At 37.6% G+C, this 21,939-nt stretch overlaps 1 protein-coding gene across 1 annotated transcript in view; it reads right to left on the bottom strand.

Annotated features, from left to right (window-relative positions):
- ULK4 (unc-51 like kinase 4) overlaps positions 1–21,939 on the bottom strand; it is a 350,684-nt gene that overhangs the window by 308,296 nt on the left and 20,449 nt on the right. The window contains exons 8-17 of the mRNA XM_012735176.1: positions 21,071–21,137; positions 19,988–20,080; positions 18,125–18,243; positions 17,901–17,970; positions 16,120–16,222; positions 12,614–12,718; positions 8,818–8,878; positions 7,309–7,490; positions 6,439–6,485; positions 2,679–2,757 (exon numbers count right to left, since the gene is read on the bottom strand). Coding sequence (XP_012590630.1) covers positions 2,679–2,757; positions 6,439–6,485; positions 7,309–7,490; positions 8,818–8,878; positions 12,614–12,718; positions 16,120–16,222; positions 17,901–17,970; positions 18,125–18,243; positions 19,988–20,080; positions 21,071–21,137 — 926 coding nt within the window. The remainder of the gene's footprint in view (positions 1–2,678; positions 2,758–6,438; positions 6,486–7,308; positions 7,491–8,817; positions 8,879–12,613; positions 12,719–16,119; positions 16,223–17,900; positions 17,971–18,124; positions 18,244–19,987; positions 20,081–21,070; positions 21,138–21,939) is intronic.

The raw sequence follows: 21,939 nt of genomic DNA, 5'->3' as shown, positions 1-21,939 counted from the left end.
TGTGTGTGTGTGTGTGTGTGTTTCCTTTTGATCATTCTGGCTCTAAGTTTAATAACTAAGTTATCAAATATAAACTATTTGTTTCACTATGTTCTTAGTCTAGTAATAGTCAAGACACTGTGTTGAGCTAACCCTTCTGCCGATAACAATCAGGAAGCTGGACAGAATATAAAAGCATACATAGGCAGAAATTGGAAGCAACACGCTAAAAAGGGTAGGAAAGTTCTTACCGACAAGGCTGGTAACACCTGAAGACACAGTAGGAAACAGACAGCACCAATCCTTTAAAAAGCCCACCCGCCCCCAAGAACACTAAACTTGAATCTAATCAACTTCTGCATCTAACCAATAGCTCACAAAAAATACAGTTGATAGAAGATCATGTTAAAGTGAAACAAAGAGTAGGACAAAATATCCAATATTCAGATTTGGGTTAAGATAAATGACAGTTTATCCTTAATAAATAATGGAACTCAAAAACAGGGAAATGTATGAAATTAAGAGACTGAACAGTTATACCATCTGAACAGAATACAAAAGTTGATTTAATCCTGGCTCAAGGAAAATTACAAAATGACATGTCTGAGGGCATCAAGGAAATTTGAACACTGAGTATTTGGTGCTACTGAGGAATCATGGATGACTTGGGGATGGGGGTAGGATCCCATATTACGGCTATACTTCTTTAAACCTTTTCTTCTATATATAGCAGAAAAGCTTTGCACCCCCTGCTGCAACCATGTGGTCTCCTCAGAGTTTTTGTGTGGAGGAACTGTGAGATACCATCATTCTCATCAGACACGTGTGACCACTGCCAGCTTGCCCTGAGCTGAGACAGATACCATTTATAATGTCCGCATTGTTAGCTGCAGACACACACACACACACACACAAGTATGTAAGTAAAATATGATGCCTAGGTTTTTAATACTATAGCAAACAAGGGGAAAGGTGAGAGAGAAAAAGAGAAAGGAGAAAAGAAAGTAAGAAGAGGAGGATGAGGAAGAGATACATTATAGACAGTTAAGATTGGCAAAGTGCTGGTAATTGCTGGGAGTACCTGGGGTTTCTAGTTTTAGGTATAATGTAAGTGTACATAATAAAAATGTTTAATGAAGAGCTCAGACTAGAAGGTCTGTTAATATTTCTTCCAGTTTAAAATTTTAGAGTTCTATATTTAACTTTCTAAAATATACCCACTGCATGTTTAAAAATACATGATAATAATACTAGAGGAATATTTCCTAAAATTTGTAACACATGAGAACCACAATGATTATAAGGCACAAATGTATTATTTGGGAGGAGGGACTTAAGAAGATGGCTATCCTTTCTTATAGGCAAGATAAAGAAGAATTTAATAAATGCTTCTGAGTACGGAAAGAATACGACCAACTATTTTTTGTACCAAATGATGACAAAGTAAGATGAAAAACACTTGAATTATAAAGATAGTAGAATAGATTTTCTCCCTCTTCTATCTCTTTGTAACAAAGTATACCATCAAACCTTCCAACTATGCTTTTAATCATTCATCAAAACCTTTCTGTGTTCACTGAGGGCTAGAAATAAACAATATTTTGCTGAGTATAGGTATGTGAGACAAAGATAAATGATAAAATGAGGCTTTATGCTTTTAAAAAACCTCCTATAAGCTCTTCAACCATTCTTTATTGTCTGCTAGTGAAAAATAAGAATGTGGCTTAGACATGAAATTTTATTAAGGATTTACAGGAAAATAATCTAAAATTCCCAAGTGTGAGTTAGACAGAAATCTGTTCGCAAACCCCCTAACCCCCTAAAATCATGGACAAGGTGTGGAGTCTGCATTTTTCTAGCAAGGCTGTGGTAGCTCTCATTAACCTTAAATGTAACAAACACCAATGGGATGAAACCACATTTCATGCCCCAGAAACTTCAACAGTGGAGTGGGGGTTGTGGGGGATGGGAGAGGAGGAAACTCTGTTTCCCTTTTCCCTTCCTAAGCTTCCACAGAGCCTGCTTCTTCAGGAAGTTGGATGAATTCAACTTGTAAAACTTTGTTTCCAGTGCTTGAGCGTCCTCTAGTGGCTGCTCCAACTGTCACAGTCAAGGCTCAGAGCACAAATTTTTTTCAATTTTTTTCCCAATAAAAACATAATTTAAGTCACACAGGTAAATTTTAAATGTTCTTGTATTCACATTTAAAAGTTTTTTGACTTAATTGTAAAATTTTATAATATGTATCCAAGTATATCCAAAATATTTTATTTGAAAATCTCTTAAATCTATTATCATTTGAAAATCTCTTAAATACTAGAATTGTCAGAAGTAACTGACAAATGGTGAGGCTAAAAACCACTAAACTCAAGATGAAAGGCAAAAGAATCTCAATTATGAGTTGTACTTTATCTAGAAAATACATTAGTTATAATAAAATGTTACACTACAAGAAAACTAAGGCTTACCCAAAAGTAACTGAAATAATGCAGAATACACTGCCTTTCAACTCCACCAAACCACCTTTAACAACCGACCATGCTGTAGATGAACCACCAAATTTAAATCTCAAGGCTTGTTGAAATTACCACATTATAGCAATCTACAACAAAAGTGAAGGTCAATGAAAACCATGTTTTCCACAGTATAAACTCAAGAATAGCATTTTTTGGTATCATTTCACTAATAAAAGAAATTACCTCAAAAACAGGTGTATTTTCCTGGAGCTCAGCTGTGTGGGCGGCCAGTAAACCAATCACCCGAGCAACCTTGGCCCTTCTGTAAATGGAGAGAAAACAGGCTCTGATGGAAGTCAGCATAAGAAAACCCACCTCAGTTAGTTACAAGGCACAATTAGAAGCATTAGCATAAATATTGAACATGACAGCCAAATAATTCCAAAATAGCCAATAGATAACCAAAAAAAGTGAATAACCTTGAAAGGAACTAAGAGGTAAGTCTCACACTTTCTGGTTTCCTAACTCATCATAAAGCTTTGTACTCAAGACAATGTGGTGCTGGCATAAGGACAGACCTATAGAGAAGTGGAATAGAGAGCCCAGAAATAAAGGTTCACATGTATGGCAGAATGACTTTCAATCAAGTGGCCAACTTTATTCAGTGGTGAAAAGACACACTTTGAAAAAATGTAGTTAGGGAAATTGAATATGCATGTGCAAAAGAATGAAGTTGGATCCTTATCTCACGCCATTAAAAAATTCAAAATGGATTAAACACCTAAACATCAGAGCTAAAACTATTAAAAGTCTTTGAAGGAAATATACAGAAAAAGCTTACGGCATTCATTCTGGCAATGAGTTACTGGATATGAGCCTAAAAGCACAAGCAACTAAGTAAAAAATGGGAAAACTGGGTTTCAATCAAATAGGAAACTTAGACTCTTCAAAGGAGATTTATCGACAGAGTAAGAAAACCACCTCCTTAACAGCATAAAATATTTGTAACTCATATCTTATAAAAGTTACGTCTAGAATAGTCAAAAAACGGGGTAAAAAACTGCAGATCAACAACATAAACAACCCCAGTTAGAAAACAAATCAAAGACTTGAACAGACATTTCTCCAAAGGTACAGATACAAATGGCTGGTAAGAATAGGGAAAGATACTCAACGATTACTAGCCATTAGTGAAAGGCAAATAAAAACCACAGTGAGATGCCCATTAGTATAGCTACTAGCAAGAGAAAGTGCAAGGAGAGAACTAGAAGTAAGACTGTTAGGAGGATACAGGAAACCTAAACCCTCATGCTTTACTGGTGGGAATGTAAAATGGTACAATCACTGTAAAAAAAAAAAAAAAAACAATATGGCGGTTCCAGTAGTTGAACATAGTATCACCATATTATCCAGGAATTGCACTCATTAAGTGTACAGCCAAAAAGAACTAAAAGCATAGACTCAAATGCATGTATATTATCATTGTTCATGACAACATTATTTATAATAGCCAAAAGGTAGAAGTAACCTTTTGGTTACATTTGCCCCTCAACAGGTGATAATATAAAGTCTTAATCATCCATAAAAAGAAATTCAGACATATGCTACAATTGGCTGAACCTTGAAAACATTAAGCTAACCGAAGTAAGTCAGACACTTAAAAAAACACCTGTTTTATGATTCCACTTATACTTGATACCTAAATAGGTAAATTCTGAGAAATAAGGACAGAGGTTATCAAGGCTGAAAAAGGAATGAATCAAACAATCTCTTTTGAATGGGTAAAAGCTTCTGTTTGGAATGATGAAAAGGTTCTCAATATTTATAGTGATGATGGCTAAGCAACACTGTTGACATTTAAAAATGGCTGAAATTATATTTTATGTTATTTATATTTAACCACAATTAGTAAAATTTTTAACGAAATAGTAAAATTGAATTAACACATGTATAAATAAAGTTGATGGTAAAGGTTATAAAAATTTGATAAAAATTCACTTTTGAAAGCGCTAACAAAAAACCTACACACTGACTGGAAATGCATGCCAATACAATGTTACTAAAGAGTGTGCCACCTATTTTTCCGAAGTCATAAAAACATTTCTAGCCTTCATTCATTCATGCACTCTAATTCTATGAAACTTCACTGAGGGGAGAGAAAAGAAACAGGCACAAAGCCTTTAGCACAAAAATGATCCATCGAAGTAGTTTAAAATATGTGATACTGGGCCCTCCCTGTTGGCACAATTGGTTATAGCACAGCACTATGAATCCTGATGCAGCCACTTCATGAGTTCAATCCCCAGCCAGGGAGGTGACCCACATGGTGCTGCAGACCTCTCCTGACCTGCCCACTGCTCCCTCAGCAGTGTACTTTGTCAAACTGCCTGTTCTGCTCCCCACTCTGTCTCTGGGGAATCCTCTCACCACCCCTGCACATCTGGCCTGTACCCCAGCTCTATATACATAAATAAATCTTAAAAAAAAAGTGTGATACTATGCAAAATAGGGAACAGAGTTAACTGTAATGACCAGAATACACAGATTTTCCAAAAGGCCTACCTTAGAAAAGCATCTTGGACAAATGACACTAAAACATGTAACATGTTATAAGAGAAACAGTTATATCATGTCACCCCATTGTTTTTGTGTTTGCTGAACACACATACCATGCAACCATGACTATCTCCTGCCTGCTAGGTGAGGGACCTTCACCATGTGTTATCCAGGTAATATGGCCTGGGTGAAAGACAGCCTCCTGGGAGAAGAGGTGTTTGGCTACCACAGACAGTACCAGAAGTCTCCACACTATGAAATTGTCTACCTTACTATTTGTCAGTGTCCAGAAATTAAAAACTAAAAGATTAAGAATGTATGTTTAAAAGTCAGCAGGGGGCACCCCATTCAACGGTATAACTTAAGTTTTAGCTGGAATGTTTTATATTGTTGGTTTCTTTTTAATGAGCACACTGCAAAGCTTCTCAAAAATTAACTGATAATCCAATTTCAAAATGCTAGCTTTTATCTTGGGAGAGTATCATTAGAAGCTCCAAAATACCACCATTTTGTGAATACCTATTACTCCCCACCCATTCTGCAGCATGAAAGAGGAATATGCTCCCACTAAACACTGCATTTCATAAAATCCCTTCACATTCATGTTTCATGGGCTTCCCCAGACAATAATCTAAAGTTAACCAGCTTGCTGATAAATACTGCAAATCCCAAACACACAATACACTCTAAGGACCATGAAGAACCAGGCACTGTGCAAGGTATTTTTTTCATCATATCTTGCCTTATCCAAAGTTTAATTTACCAAAAAAAAAAAAAAGAAGTAGACTATCTTCACTTTACAGAAAACCAAGACTCAAGAGTGAAAGCACTTTTTCCAGGGGGTAAAAGTGACCCACACCCTGGTCTGTCTGAATCTGAAGCCTGTGCAGTTTTAGCCTCTCACACAGACTCCTCAGGAAGCTGAGACGCAGAAGGTAGTCATCTGCCCAGGCCTCAGCGGCAGCTAGAGCCAAGCCTTCCAGGGCTTGACCCAATGAGCTTCACATCATGCTATGCCGCCTCCATGAAAAGCAAGTACACCTCCCACCATCAGGAGCTCACAGGCACCAACAGATTTTAAACATCATGAGAAAACAACATGCTACATGAGAGGGGGAAGTCCCTGGAAGCTTAACTAAATGAAAATGCAGGGTTCAGCAGTAAAGTATTGCACAAAGAATATTCTAAACAGTAAGCATCTCATAGATTCCATATTGATTTATACATAATCCCAGAACTGTATTTACATTAAGGTAAAGACTATTTTGTAATCTTTTTACATTTATAATTGGGGTGCTTAGAGACACTGCCTGTGATTTAGTCATCATGATTTCAGAATATTTTATGAGCAAGCAGTATTTAAGACATATGCTTCTGATAAGTATGTATACATAACTGTATAAAAAAGTAGTGAAGAATAACTTATTAAAATATAAATGTTACTTACATGTCCCAGTTTGGAGCTATTCGCAAATGCTGGATTAGCAACTGAAACTAGAATAAAAATATTAAGATGTACTCTTAGACATCCATAAAGCCACACAGAAAGTAACCACTAAGTTAATAATCTGACCTGTATGCAACTGAAATATGAATTCTAGCAAGATGTTTACACAAATGCAAAAGCACTGAATATATGAGATAAGAAAAATGACAAAGAATACTTTGTTTCTCTACCCAGCTGTGTATCTAAAATGAACCCACTCTTATCCCACAAACTCATGCCAAGTACCAAACAAGTAACCTTAATGCTATCCTGCAAGCAAATGAGCTTAATTTTTTTTCAGCCAGTTCCCAAATGAGAGCCTATTGTGGAAAATACCCAGATCACTGTAATTGCTTTCTTGAGAACTACTTCAAAAGCTCTGCCAATACCCATAGTTTTACAGCCGCAAGATACCATTAGTAGAGGAAAATGAAAAATAAAAACATGTTTTAGAGACTAGGTCTCCCTTTTGTACCACATAAGAAAACTTGGCATTTACCAGATCTACCCAGAAAGAGCCTCTGTCCAGTAGCTGATAAGAAGCTCCTATAAAATATTTTCCATATCTGAATAACATAATTATTGCAAATGAACCTAAAAAGCAAGTCAGAGTGCTCCAAATCACTGAATATGTCCAAAATTACAGTCTATTTCACTCTATTAGACCTAAAAACTACACAAAGGACATTTTTAGTTAATGTACTGCCTTAATAAACCGCTTTGATTGCAGTTCATCCCACTTAATATTTTCACACTTGTTTGAATCTCTATAAAAAAATAAAAGTTCCATGCTAAAGGCATGCAGGAAAGGTCCGAAACCTCACTACCTACCAGCGGGGAGTGGAGGAGCCGGCTGGCCACCTCCCGGTGACCGGCCACCACACACAAGTAGCAAAGGAGATTGAGCTTAGTGCGGGAGGCGCTCAGGCTTTTCTCAACAGAGTCAATCTGTGAGCACACTTGCTGCAGAAAGTCATTCCACTCTTGGTCTTTTAGAAACACCAGTTTATCCACTGAAAAGGAAATAAGACGTGTGGATAGTACAAGAAACGGATTATAAGCAAAGTAAAATATTACATGAGAAATAAAATAGAGCACAGAATTTCAATAGCTACATCAGGGTAGAGAGAACCACTAACTTCACAAAGCCAAAGCCCAAAAACAACACAACTTTCCTACTCTTCCACATTTCTTTTCTACCCTTGGAGGCTTTTTTAATGAGGTCAATGGCAAATGGTGCTTTGAAAAACAAGCAGATGCTTCAAGGAGAATTATCCTACAGCTGAGAACCCAACAGAACACAAAGTTAAATAAAACAAAGTTTTATTTATTTATTTAACAAAGTTATGAAAAAACAAGGTAGGCTTTGTATAAATAAAGCAATCTGTATTTAAAATACTGGGAAAGGTCAAAAAATTTAGTTGTTAAAAGACTCCCATGAAATGACTGTTAAAAATAAATAATCACATCAATATGACAGCTGAAAGTTTAGGCATCCCACCTCCAAATCCCTTCATAAACAAAAGATAAAACTAGGAAATGAGATACCATGTAAAATTAACAAAGTTTCAGCTGATCTTATCTTTGTTTAGTCTTCAAAGTATGAATAATAATTTCTTAAAATAACTCAAAGGGGAAAGGGTAAGGATTATTATTTCAAGTTAATAATTCCCTAAGTTTTGAAAAAAGTGGTGTGGTTTATTTAGACTTGAACATGTTGTGTTTAAATTGATTTTGATGTGATTTCATAACATGGATTCTATTCTAGCTCTTAAGAATTTTCCTGATATAACTTACCTTTAAATATAACTTAAAATATACCAAAATTTAAGATACAAAAAAAAAATTATTATTTTCCCCTAAATAACACTTGTACAATTAGGCAAGAGGCAATTTAACAATCATACTTTAAGCATCTCCTTATTCCTAATTCCTACCTCACCGCACAAACAAATCATCTGACCCCACTTCTCAACTCTCTTTTCCCTCAAGTACAATCTCAATTCTTCGTTAAGCCTTTGCAATCACCGATGGCACCATAAATGTTGGCCATTCAACTGCATCTACGGTGAAGGGGAATAAAGGGCTCAACCACTCAGCAAAAAACATAATTTTCCCGCCTACAAGAGTACAAAGCCCAGACTGAGCTGAGTAAGGGTAAAGACCAACTGATCTGAATTACAGGTTGTTTATCATTTGCATAAATTTCCCAAGAATTTAGTCAGTTACCAAAAAAAAATTAAGAAATTTAGCTATTCATAAAATATTCCTTTTGCTATTAAATTTCCTATTTGTGTCTGACTCTAAACTACATATTTGATTTACCCTTTATTATCCTACCTGGGTGTGCTGGTAGATGTAATATTTTTGGATCAAATTTAATTGGTGGTTGCTTCATTATCTATGGTTTAAAAACAAAAAATTTTGAGGCACATGTTGATCTCCTGATAAAATTCCTATGTTAGATTATAAGTAAATGAGGACAGAAAAGAAAGCCATAAAGTTTGTCATCAGAAAGAATAAGCATTCAAGTATCAAAGTGTATATACATAGATACAATAATTTACAAAAATAAAATCATTATCAACTGATATCTGCAATAAAATTAAGTTTTATTAAAGTCAGTCACCCTATTTTGGATTTTTTTTTAAATACATTTATTTATTTATTATTTTTGCATAGAACAACTGGGGTATAGGCCAGAGGTGGGGGAGGGAGAAGGTTAGAGAATTCACCAGAGACACAGTAGGGAGCAGAGCAGGTGGATTTACTGAAATACACTGCTAGGGGGAGCAGCAAGCAAGATTGGTCTGCTGCGCCCTATGTGGGTCACCCCCCTGGGGATCGAACTCAGGCCATAGTGGTAATGGTGCTGAAACTTAACTCCTGGCCACCTGGGAGGCCCTATTTTGGATTATTCTTAAGTTTACTCACCTCTAGGCTAGAAATTTAGTCATAGAATAGTTCTTGGGTACCTGCCAGGGTGGCACTTATCCCCCCCTCCCCCAGTGCCAAGGGGGATACACATATATATGAGACAAAGATATGAAAGACATGATTCTACTGTCAGAGAGCTGATATCTGGTTGAAAAGACTGGACAGATGTGTTAAACAATAATTTTTAAAACATAACTAACGATTCAAAACAGGCAGGATAAAATATAGACAAAATAGAGAGAAATAAAATATATATAAGACTGCAGCTAGCACTTCAGGAAATGTGGTCAAAACAAAGGTTCACAGATTGAAGAACTGAGGTCTTCAAGGATGGTTAGGCTTTGATAGCTGCATTAGAGAGCATTCCAGGAAGCTAGCACAGCATTAAAGGAAAAGTGCACAGTTTCTTTAAGTGAAGAAAGCATGTATTTGGATCCATGAGACACTTCATTTTGAAAATTATAATAAATTCCACCATCATTTCCACATCTAACTTCTCTAAAAGCTCTGTAAATAACACTTGTTAAAACCTTTACTGGCAACATTCCTGCCAAAAGGGCACAACCTTATTCTAATCATGCGAAATCCTGAAACAAACCCAAATTTAGGAATGTTCTGCAAAATATCTCACTGGCATTCTTACAATTGCTAGGGGCAGGAAAAACTGAGAAATTACCACAAGGTCATGAAAGGACAAAGAGGTACAGCAACTAACTGTATAACAGGAGATCCTAGCACAGAATGACGTCAGGGCACAACTGGAAACATCTGAATAATTTGGTAGTTGGACTAGTAGCCCTGTGCCAGTCAAGTCCTTGATTTTGCTAACCATAGTGAGAGCCTGTAATATTAACATTAGCAAGAGCTAGGTACAAGGTATATGGAAACTGCACTATTTTTGAACCTCTCTACAAAAGTACAAATAATTCAAAATAAAATTTGTTTTTTAAATCCACCAAATAAGGTTTCCCAGAAATGAAGTATGTTTGTGAAAAAAAGAAATAAGAGATAATATGATCAAAATATATCATAAATTAGTGCAGAAGCTCGCTTAGGAAAATGCCCCATTACACACCAAATTTAGCATCATAAGCAGCCATTCTACTAGCTAGCTCCACAGTTAGCTCCATTATGCAAAACAGCTAGATAATACATATTAAATGTTGTCTATTTAGTAAATACGCATTCGAGAATCCTTTTTTTTTCTAAACTACTGTAATGTTCCCAAATGAGATGAGTCACAAATTAACACCCAAAAAATGTATTTTTTTAAAGAAAATTGAAATACAGAGATGATAGAAAGTGAGTGTGTGTTGGGAGTCTAGAAATCAGTAGAAAGCAGAGAAATTAATGCTTTTCCAAACAGAATACATCTATAAAATGGTATTATAGTCCAAAAGATTTGAAGCAACAAAAATCACAATGAATTAGAAATGCATTGTGAATGATTACCCCACAAGCCCACAGGGTCTCCCTACTATCTGTTACCTTGCAGTCCTGACAAGTGTGAGAGGATACTGTCTCTGAGAGATCCGTGTACCTACCCCAGCCTGGTGAGAGTGCTCACTGACATCTGCCTTCAAACACATCAGCAACTAGAATATTTAAAGAACTCACCTAAGTCCATACAGAGAGAGGAAGGAACAGAGAGCTAAGGCCTAATGTCCAGAAGTCTCAACCCTCTCCTCAGCCTTTGGACAGGTGGGTGGCAGAAGTGATGGAGAGAAAGGAGAAAACTCACCTCTCTAATAAAGGGAAAGTGAAGGCAAGAAGAGAAGCGGGATGCAGACAGGGTGAGAGAAAGGCCCTCCCTGGTGATATAAGGGGGTAAGTCACAGCACTATGAAGCTATCCCCAGCTACTGCAGCACAAGTTTATCAGCCAGGGAGCTGACCTACATGCATAGCAATCCTCTCTGTCTCTCCTGCTGCACACTTCAGCAGTATATTTTGGTCAATCTTCCTGTTCTGTTCCCCACTGTCTCTGGTGAATCCTCCCAACCCCTGCACCTCTGGCCTGTACCCCAGTTCTTATATGCATAAATAAATCTTTAAAAAAAAATGTATTACAAAAAACAAACAGCCCACTAATTGGGAAAAATTTTTCTCACACAAAACTAGTGATAAAGGACTGATCACAAAATATACGGAGAACTGATGAAACTCAACAAAAATAAACAACCCCATCAAAAAATGGGCAAAAGAGCTAAAAAGGCACTTGTCCAAAGAGGAAATGCAGATGGCCAACAAGCATATGAAAAAAGGTTCAACATCATTCATAATGAGGAAGATGCAAATTAAAACCACAATGTGATACCACCTCACCCCAGTGAGAATGGCACATCTTCAAACAACTAGCAACAACAAATGTTGGCGAGGATGTGGAGAAAAAGGAACTCTCCTGCACCGCTGATGGAAATGCAAACTAGTACAACCACTATGGAAAAATGTTTGGAGGTTCTTCAAACTGCTTAACATGAAGCTTCCCTATGACCCAAAAATCCCACTCCTAGGTGTCTAACCAAAAGACACAAAAACACTGATTCAAAAAGATACCTGCACCCCCATGTTTACTGCTGCTTTATTTACAATTGGAAAAACATGGAAGCAGCCCAAATGCCCAAAAGTACATGACTGGATTAAAAAGATGTGGTACATATATACAATGGAATATTACTCAGCAACCAAAAAAGAGAAACACATGTCTTTTGCAGCAACTTGGAAGGAGATGGAAAAGGTCATGCTTAGTGACATAAACCAGAAAGAAAAAGAAAAATACCGGATGGTTTCGCTCATAGCAGGAGTATAATGGACCAGGAGAGAAAATAATAATAATAATGAACAGCCATATACCAGAGACATTTTTTGGGGGTGGAGTGGGGTATGGGATCAAAAATTCGGGGGGGTGGGGAGGGAAGTGCACGGGATTATGGTGATGGCACACGGGTGACTTGGTGATGGGAAACCCATGGGGATTACAATTGAGATGGGAAAAAAAATTTTCCAAATTGTTTTAAAATTAACTTTTTTTTTTTTTTAAAAAAAAAATGTAGACATGTGACCTGAATGAAATAAAAGCAGACATCAAGAAGAACAGGAGAGAATGAAGCAAAGAATATTTGAAAGAAAATGTCACTCAGATTGTAGACTTCAGTGAAGTCTGAAACTCAATCCTCAACCATTATAGTGTCTTTCCACACCTTTGAGTTGTCGATAATTGGTGTGACCACAAGATCTGAGTCTGTGTAGATAAGCTCTTTCATCCGGGATTCCAGCTCCTGCTGACTCAGGTATCCACTTGTGATCTGAAATAACAAAAATTAGACTGAGCCACAGAGATGCTGAGTATAACACCACTGAAAAAAGTCACCTGTATCAATGTATCTGAACCATTACCCCAACTACTTTATAGAGTCTCATTTCATCTGCACAAAAACCCCAAGTTACTTGTATCATTATTCCGAGTTTACAAACGACAAAAACAAGACACAAAGTATAACTGATTTTCCCACATTCACAGAAAAGACTGATAGGAACTAAGAAATGAATCTTCTATGATTTGATGTTTAAACTATGATGAGGAAAAATCTGGTCTTTCAATTACCAACATCAATCAAACACTAATCAATTATGCTTTACACGATATTCTGTATGAATTTACAGCATTAAGAAATTTCAGGTTGAAATAAATAGGAAAAGAAAAGAAAATTTCAGGCTGAAATACTGAACTAAGTGTTTATAAAACCTAGCTAGAGTGACACATAATTTACTCTTTACTCTACTTAAAACTTTATCCCTAGTTAGACAAACTTTACCCCTCAGGACTTCAAATCAGAAAAAAAAAAAAAGACAATTTTGCATTAAGAACTTCTACTGAAATGTGACCAGCAAATTGAATAAAACAGAAACCATCCAAAATTGAGATAGGAGCATAAGTGTAGGAATAAAGTAATAAGTTAATAAAATTCCCAGAAACTGTCCCCTGAAACTTAGGAAACAAGCATATTAAATACCAAAAAGAATATGGAGGAAATTTACATGTAAAAAACAAAACAAAAAAACAAACACGAGACATTTCAGAACATGGGTTTTCAAAACAGAAAAAGACTGCAGTAGATTTACTTATCACCATTAATTATGTAACCTGAAGAATATTAAAGAATCTTTCTGAGTCAATTTTACTTCATCTTTAATAAAATTTCTGGACTGTGAAGAGTAAATTTTGAGGATTTTCAACGTTTGGCACCAGTTACACAGGTGGGCGAGCACAGGGACTGTGGTGATGGTGCACAGGTGACCTGTGACCTGGCGATGGGAACTCTTGGGGGCCACACACAAGTGAATAAAGCACACCATGTGCGAAAATGAAGAATGATGAAAAATATATAAAATTTTTTTAAAAAGTGCCTTGAGGGCCCTCCCTGGTGGCGCAGCAGGTTAAAGCACAGCACTGAGAAGCTAAAGCCACTTCCCCATGAGTTCAATCCCCGCCTGCCCCAGAGGTGACCACATGGCGCGGCAGACCTCTCCTGACCCGCCCGCTGCTCCCTCAACTAGTGTACTTCATCCATCTGCCTGTTCTGCTCCCCACTCTGTTCCTGGTGAATCCTCTCACCCTCCGCATCTCTGGCCTGTACCCCAGTTCTGTATGAATAAATAAATCTTTAAAAAAAAAAAAAGTGCCTTGATATAATAATGAAAGGCAACTTTAAAAAAAAACTTTAAGTTCAAAATATTTCTGCCTTCAAGCAAATATGATTTAAAGAAATGAAGGGCCTAAATAAACAGAAAGACAGTTTGTGCTGACCAGCTAAAAGAAAACTTTATATTGTTAAGATGGAAATACGCTCCCACACTGACCAATAGATTCAGCACAATTGCTATCCTAAACCTAGCTAGCTTCTTAGCAGAAACTGACAAAGGGACCCTAGCTTTCATATGAAAATACAAGGGATACAGAAAAGCCAAAACAACCTTGAAAAAGAACAAAGTTCTAAGACTCTCCTAATTTCAAAATATATTAAAATGCTACAGTGATCAACAGTTAACTACTAGCTTCAGGAAAGCATAGATCAGTGGAATAGAATTGAAAGTTCAGAAACAAACTTTTAGCAAGTTACAAGACAAAGACATCTAGAAACCCACGTGCTAAATAAGCTGTCCTCCTACCTCAAACCATATATAAAATCTAACTCAAAATGCATCACAGACCTAAAAGTGATAGCCAAGCATAAACCTTTTGACCTTGGAGTAGACAATGATTTCTTAGTCATTTCACCCAAAGCACAAGTTCACACAATAATTGTTACTATGGACTATATTAAAAGCTTTTGTGTGCTTAAAAGGACACCATGAAGAAAATAAAAAGACAAGCCACAGATGGAAGAAAATGGTTAAATCATAACTAGACTATATTAACAATTCCCAAAACCCAATAACTGGGCAAAGAATTTGAATAGACTCTTTCAGAAATGAACAGCTAATAGGAGATGCTCTACATTGTCAGCCCTGTGAGAAATGTAACTCAAAACTACAATGAAATACAATTTCACACCCATGCGGATAGCTATAATCAAAAAGAGATAATGCAGCATTATTCACAATAGCCAAAACGTTAAAGCAACCAACTGTCCATCAGAGGATGAATGAATAAACGAGTATATACACACAGTGGAGTGTTTACTCATCCTTAAAAAAGGAATGAAATTCTGACACAAGCTACTACATGGATGAACCTGAAAACATGACTAAGTTGAAATAAGCCAGACATGAAAGGACAAATATTGCATGGTTCCATTTTTCCCGAGATTACCAGGAAAATTCGTAGAAGGAAAGTAAAATTGTGACTGCCAGGATTAGGGCCAGGGGAAAATAGGCAGCTCTTGTTGAGTAAGTAGACGACTTCAGTTTGGGATGATTAAGTTCCCAGAGAAGAATAGTGGTAATGGTTATATAACAATGAAAAGGTACTTCATGCCACTGAACTGTTATGTTTAAAACTTGTAATGTTTATGTAATACATATTTTACCACATTTTAAAAAAAAAGACACTGAATTTTGGTGAGAATGTATAAAAATTGGAATCCCCATTCAATGCTGATAATGCAAAATGATACATCTGCTTTGGAAAATGGTTTGGTGACTCAGCAATTTCACTCCTGTGTACTTAAACATAAGTCCTCAGAAACATGTACACAAATACTCACAGTAGCATTGTTCTTAATAGCCAAAAAGAAGAAAGATCTCAAATAACCATCCACTGGTGAACAGAAAAATTAAATGTGGCATATACAACAGAATATAATCTGGAAATATAGTAGTGATGTGTGCTACAATTTGGATAAATTCTAAAACATGTTAAGTGAAAAAAAAGCAGTCACGAAAAGATCAGAGTGGATTATTCCACTCATAGTAAATATCCAAAATGGCAAACTTATATAAAAACTGCCTATTTTTAAAACCTTGTACATTTTAAAAGAATTGTAACATTTTTAAAGGAATGACTCTATGGTATGTTAATTAAGCCTCATTAATAGTGCTGGCAAAAAGGAAAAAAAAACTATAAAGCAGTTCTTGAGAGAGTAGAAAAACCAATGATAATCAGAGGTAAATTTTGCAATTTTGAAAACAGCTCAGAGGTCCACCTGCAATGACCGTTCTGAGCCTCTGTGTTTTGAGTAAGGGAAAAAGGGCTTTCTCAGCTCACCTTGGTCACAGGAGGAGGAGATGTTTTCTGAGGTGAATTTCGAGTCCCATCCTCACCAGGACTGAATCCCACTGTGGTACTAGTTCTTGGGGTAGGACGGGAGCTAGAAAATACACACCAGTGAACATTATCCAGGTATCAGAAACTATCCTGTTTACTTTCTTCTGGGGTAACACACATGTTATGGGCTCTCCCTGGTGTCACAACAGATTAAACCACAACACTATGAAGTTGTCCACAGCCACTGCAGCACAAGTTCGATTCCCAGCCAGGGAGGTGACCCACATGGCACAGCAGACCTTAGCCGTGTATTTCAGTAGATCTGCCTGTTCTGCTCCCTACTCTCTCTGGTGAATCCTCTCATCCCCCCACACCTCTGGCCTGTACCCCAGTTCAGTGTTCTTAAATAAATCTTAAACACACACACACACACATCATATGTCATGAGACCTCTCCTGTCTCACCTGCTGCTAACCTCAGCAGTGTATTTCAGTAGATTTGCCTGTTCTGCTCCCCACTCTGTCTCTGGTGAATCCTCTCGCCCCCCACACCTCTGTCCTGTATCCCAGTTCAGTATTCTTAAATAAATAAATCTTAAACACACACATACACACACATTTGTCATGAGAAATGGTACTGAAGATTAAGGAATAAATTATAGCTCACAAAGTTTTTTTTTTTTTTAAAGATTTATTTATTTGTGCATACAGAAATGGGGTACAGGCCAGAGGCTCAGGGGCGGTGAGAGGCTTCACCAGAGACAGAGTGGGGAACAGAACAGGCAGATCGACGAAGTACACTGCTGAGGGGAGCAGCGGGCGGGTCAGGAGAGGTCTGCCACACCATGTGGTCACCTCCGGGGCAGGCGGGAATCGAACTCATGCGGAAGCGGCTTTAGATTCTCAGTGCTGTGCTTTAACCCGCTGCGCCACCAGGGAGGGCCACTCGCAAAGATTTTTAAAGAATTTGCCTACATTTGTAAATGGCAGCCAGACTCTATGGGGCCTTCTATTGCACCTGCATCTCTGACTTAAACTTCTTTGAGATTTCCTTCCAGTCAGATCATTAGGGCTTTTTTAAAAAAAGTCCTTCAAATTTGCAAATATCAGGATTCCTACCTCGCTCATCCTTTCTTCATTTACTAAATAAGTACTTAGTTGCTATCAGATTGTTTAAAAAAAAAAAAGTGAAAGCTGAATTTAAAATAGCTGAGATATATATAAATATAAATTTTAAATACTTTACATCTTAATGTGAGTAAAAGTCAGAAAATTGTAGTTCAGCTTTATTAGCCCTATCTCATTAAATAAAACTATTTTCCTATGAGACTAAAAACTATAAATAAAACATCTAAATATTATAAAAATTGCTATACATTGGTCTTAACACTTTGACATCATCCTGAAATTTTCATTATCTCAGTAACTACAAGCATTCTTTAAGGTCACAATTTAAAAGAAAATTGAATATAACCTGTTTTTTCCCTCTGTCTGTATCCAAATGTAGAAGCTGGACTTCTGAAATTTTAAACTCAATTCTATTTCAAGTCAAAGTAAAAAATGAATAAGATTTAACCCTTATAAGTAGGAAAGACAATTTGGTTTGGTCAAAAAAGTTTTAAATCTATGTTTCACCAGTCAGTACTTCATGGTAATTTTGACAGTGGAAAGTAAAACTGGAATTCATATCCCTGTCCTTTGTAGCTGAGTAATGCAGCTTGGGACCAGAAGATTTAACATTCCTCTCCCATGGATGCCTTTTAGTTGTGCCATTTTGCATACCTGAGAAGAAACATGTACTCATTCAACTGGCCCCCAGTAGTGCTCTTAGGCCGCAAGTCAGATGGATTTTCTGTAGCGGGAAAGTAAAACATTATCCATAAAGAACACAAATATCACAAGCTGGGCATAACACTGACAGGGGCCAAAGGAGAAAGGCATCACAGAGGAGGGACTCTCAGAAACTGCATCCGTGGCAGCAGGCACCTGTTCGCATGCAAGCTCACCCAGCCTGAAGGAGTGACTGAGTTGCTGGCCGGTCTTCTCTGCCTGTGCTGGTGCGCTCTGAGGGTTCTTTGAAAGTTCCTTGGAACCATGTGGCTCAGAACACTCCATTGCCTTCCTGCTGTTTAAGAGAATAAAGTCATCACAACCAGACTTACTTTGGAGCACTCAATAGATTTTTTGTGTGTAGAACAAGAAGAAAAAATTAAATGACATAACATTTGGCAAAGTCATGTAGATAAGAACTAGTTTATCCTTGAATAGCTAAAAAGACTGTCTACAAACCTGGTCTCTGAAAAGTAAATGGCACTAGGCAGACTAGGGAAAGGAACCACAACTCAAATTACCAGCACACCAGCAATGAGTTTCCGTATTGCCTGGCTTGAACTCAAAGGCAGTGAAGACAGCCAAGCCTGCTATTTCTGCTCCACAGTAAAGGAAAAGGAACCCAAAGAGACAGAGGCAAGGGAAATCGCTCTAGCTCAGTCCAGCAGGGTGGGTGAGACAGCAGCAGCTACTGGCCATTTACCAGAACTCCAAGGGAGGGGAATCGTCTTCTCTGATCAGAGCCATGAGTCCAAGATCATCAGGCGAAATCCCATTGATTTGTTCTCTCGTTTTCTCTCTAACTCCCACCACTTGACCCCAGAGCATCCAATCAAAACACGAAAACTTTAATAAAACCAAGACTAAGCAGGAATGCAAAGTTGGTACAACACTTGAGAAACAATGAACAGAAAGAATCCATAGCAAGAGTAAAGAAAAACCAAAAGCTTCCATCAACTGGTACAAAAAGGCTTTTGACAAGATTCAATTTTCATTCAAATTGGAAAAGGACAGTTACAAAATACTTAATGGAGGAAGCTGAACACTTCCATCCTAAAATCAGAAGCCAGGCATGAAGTACACTTTCATCACTCCTGATTCACTGTGTGACTGGAGGAGTCCTAGCAAGGACAAAAAATACAAGACAGATAGATTAAAAAGGAAGGTGCCTACAAGGGCTGAGGTGACCTGTCGATGCTGAGAGGCCAGAGCTCAGTTTCCAGTCCCACCAAGCCTGATACCATGGGGAGCACACAGTGGAGCTGGCCAGGACACAGGAACGCAAGTTTGGGACTTAAATAGAACTCAGCTTTCTCTATCCAATGCACTGATCCTGCCAAGGTAAAAAAGTAGAAATGAGAGAACCATTTACCACAGAATGAGTGCAGCCAGGGAAAAGCCAATTACCACACACTTTACCACCATTCATCTAACTCCTACCTTGTCCTTTTCCAAATGCCATCGCACTTTCTTAAGAGTGCTGGGCTAAGATGATGTTTTTAATAATAAAAACGAAGTCTGTCAGTGGGGATGAGCTAGGTTATGCTTTGATAACACAAGTCCGCAAATCCTAGTGGGGGGGCATCACACAGCTTTGCTTCTCACTGGTGACAGAGCCGTGGCACAGAGCCAGGACAACTGTGCTCGCAGTTCTCACTGATGATGCCAACTCCATTTCAGCATCTTCTTCCCAGTTACCTCAGCAGGAGAAAGGAATGTGGCAAATTGCACACTGGCTCAAGTTTCCACACCTACCTTTAATGGGGAAAATGAGATCCTACTATGTGTTTGGAAGATGGGAAGCCAGTTAAATTTGGCAAACAGGACTAAAGACTACCATATAATATCCTACAGAGCAGAAAACAAGCAAAATCCACATCACATCACAAAAATGGCATGATTTTTAAGCAGCAATTAAGCAAATGCTTGATTTTTCTACTACTGTGAAAAGCAGAAAAAGTGTTGCTGCATCATTAGAATAGCAACAGGAATGAGTGTTTAGTAGCCTTGTCCCCCACGCAATGAAAAGTTTATAATACCTGACACTGGAATCCTCGGTGCTCAAGTCCTGATCTTTTCTAGTGAAAGCATCCTTCCAAAATGAATGCTGCAGTAGGCCCGTCCAAGTTAGTCTTCATAAAACAAAAACATTCAAATTCATTTTAACATGACTACCATGGGAAATTCCCAGGACATGTATTACATGTATCACATTTTACATCAAAAAATAGCTTCATAAAAATGTACCTCTGAAATTGTCTCACATGCTAATCTTTCACTTTAGTTTGCAGTGAACCTCTCAGACAACAGCATCGAAGGAATGACTCAGAAGCCTAATGGCACACAATGGAAGAGTCTGACAACTGAGTATCACAGGTCTCAGGTGCTACGCACCATGGAGCCTGATGAAAACATTTCAAACAGCTTATCAAGTCTACAAATGACATAAAACTTTCAGGAAGCCTATCAGATACTATCAGTCCATCATTCTATGTCGTGTGTCTAGGTCCCAAGAGGGTGTAGATAGTTCCATGTGCCCTAATCTGTTCCGCACATTTCACTTTTGAAGCGTCACTGTTAGAATGCACTGAGATATAAACAAGAACATCAACTTCATGCTTTATATACAGTCACCCTCTCTTTAGGAATCAAAATGTTATCTAGCTAACATTAAAATGATGTTAGGCTGTATCAAAAATCCAGCTTCACTTTCAATACATTTTATTACTAAGAGAATATACTAATGCTATAGTCTCCTCAGTTTTTGTAAGTTAAGACTGACTGAAATTTAAAAACAAAAAGGGAAATAATTCATATGATTATTCTATACTTTTTTATTAAAATGAGAATTACTTCAATCAAAATTAAAACACAAATGATAAAGGAAAGCACAGAGATATTTTAACAGAGAGATATATAAAAAAGGTATTTAATGCCAAGGTCTCTTAACAGTCACTAACAGAAAAATAAAAATTGCCAATAAAGTGACATGCCTTTTTCATCCATCAGATTGACAAAAAGTTACAAAACCAACAAAACTGCTCTTGGGAGAGAAGGAGTTTTCTAAAGCTGCTACAAGCAAAACCAGCCCATGCTATTAAGAAAGCAGCTAATACTCAAACTTTGTGGTCTTAGTCTTTGACCAGCAGTATCGCACTTTGAGAAATTTATCCCAAGGAGGTAACTCCCCTACTCAACAACAACAAAAGTGCAGTACAGCTTATTTGCTGTAGCAGTATTTAGAATGTTCCAAATCATGATGCACTCTGAACAGTTGTCACTATTGCAGGTTATCTTTTGTACACTGTGCAGTCATTACAATGATTAAGCAGCTATGGTGACCACACCTGAGGGGAGGATCCTCGCTTGTCAAAATATTGCCAAGAATGTAAAACAATGGTACTTCATCATTACAAACAAAAATACAGAGAGAGAGAAAAGCAGATCTTGGAGAGGTACAGTTTATATAAATATGCTCATATACAGGGATATAAATACATGGAAATACTTAACATTTCTTTTCAAAAGAGGCATGGAAGACTAGCCACCAAAAGAACAGGAACCCTAAAAGCATTCCATTGTAAGCACAGGAAAACTTTGTTCCATAATTTACACGACAATCAGCATTTCCTAGTAGAGTTTTTCTCTTATATTTAATAAAGACTAACTAATTCCTACTCTTCATTTCACACCCTGAAGCAGAGACCCAAATCTGTGCCTAAACAGCAAGTCCAGAACTGGAAAGCAGCTATCCTTACCTCCCAGGGCAGGGGGATTCCTCTTTCCACAAACATGCTACCTCATCCTCCTCTACCCCATCACACAGTCTCTGGCATTCACCCTGTGACTCTTATTCTCTTATGATGACAGATTATCATAAAAACACATTAAAATAACAGTTAATAGGGCCCTCCCTGGTGGCGCAGAGGGTTAGAGCACAGCACTGAGAATCTAGGGCCACTTCCGCATGGGTTCGATCCCCGCCTGCCCC

Source organism: Condylura cristata, unplaced genomic scaffold (assembly GCF_000260355.1).
Source record: "Condylura cristata isolate star-nosed mole 26May11 unplaced genomic scaffold, ConCri1.0 scaffold00004, whole genome shotgun sequence".
Lineage (NCBI taxonomy): Eukaryota > Metazoa > Chordata > Mammalia > Eulipotyphla > Talpidae > Condylura > Condylura cristata.
Note: the sequence above shows the minus strand (reverse complement) of the source record. Positions and strands in the feature narration are given on the sequence as shown.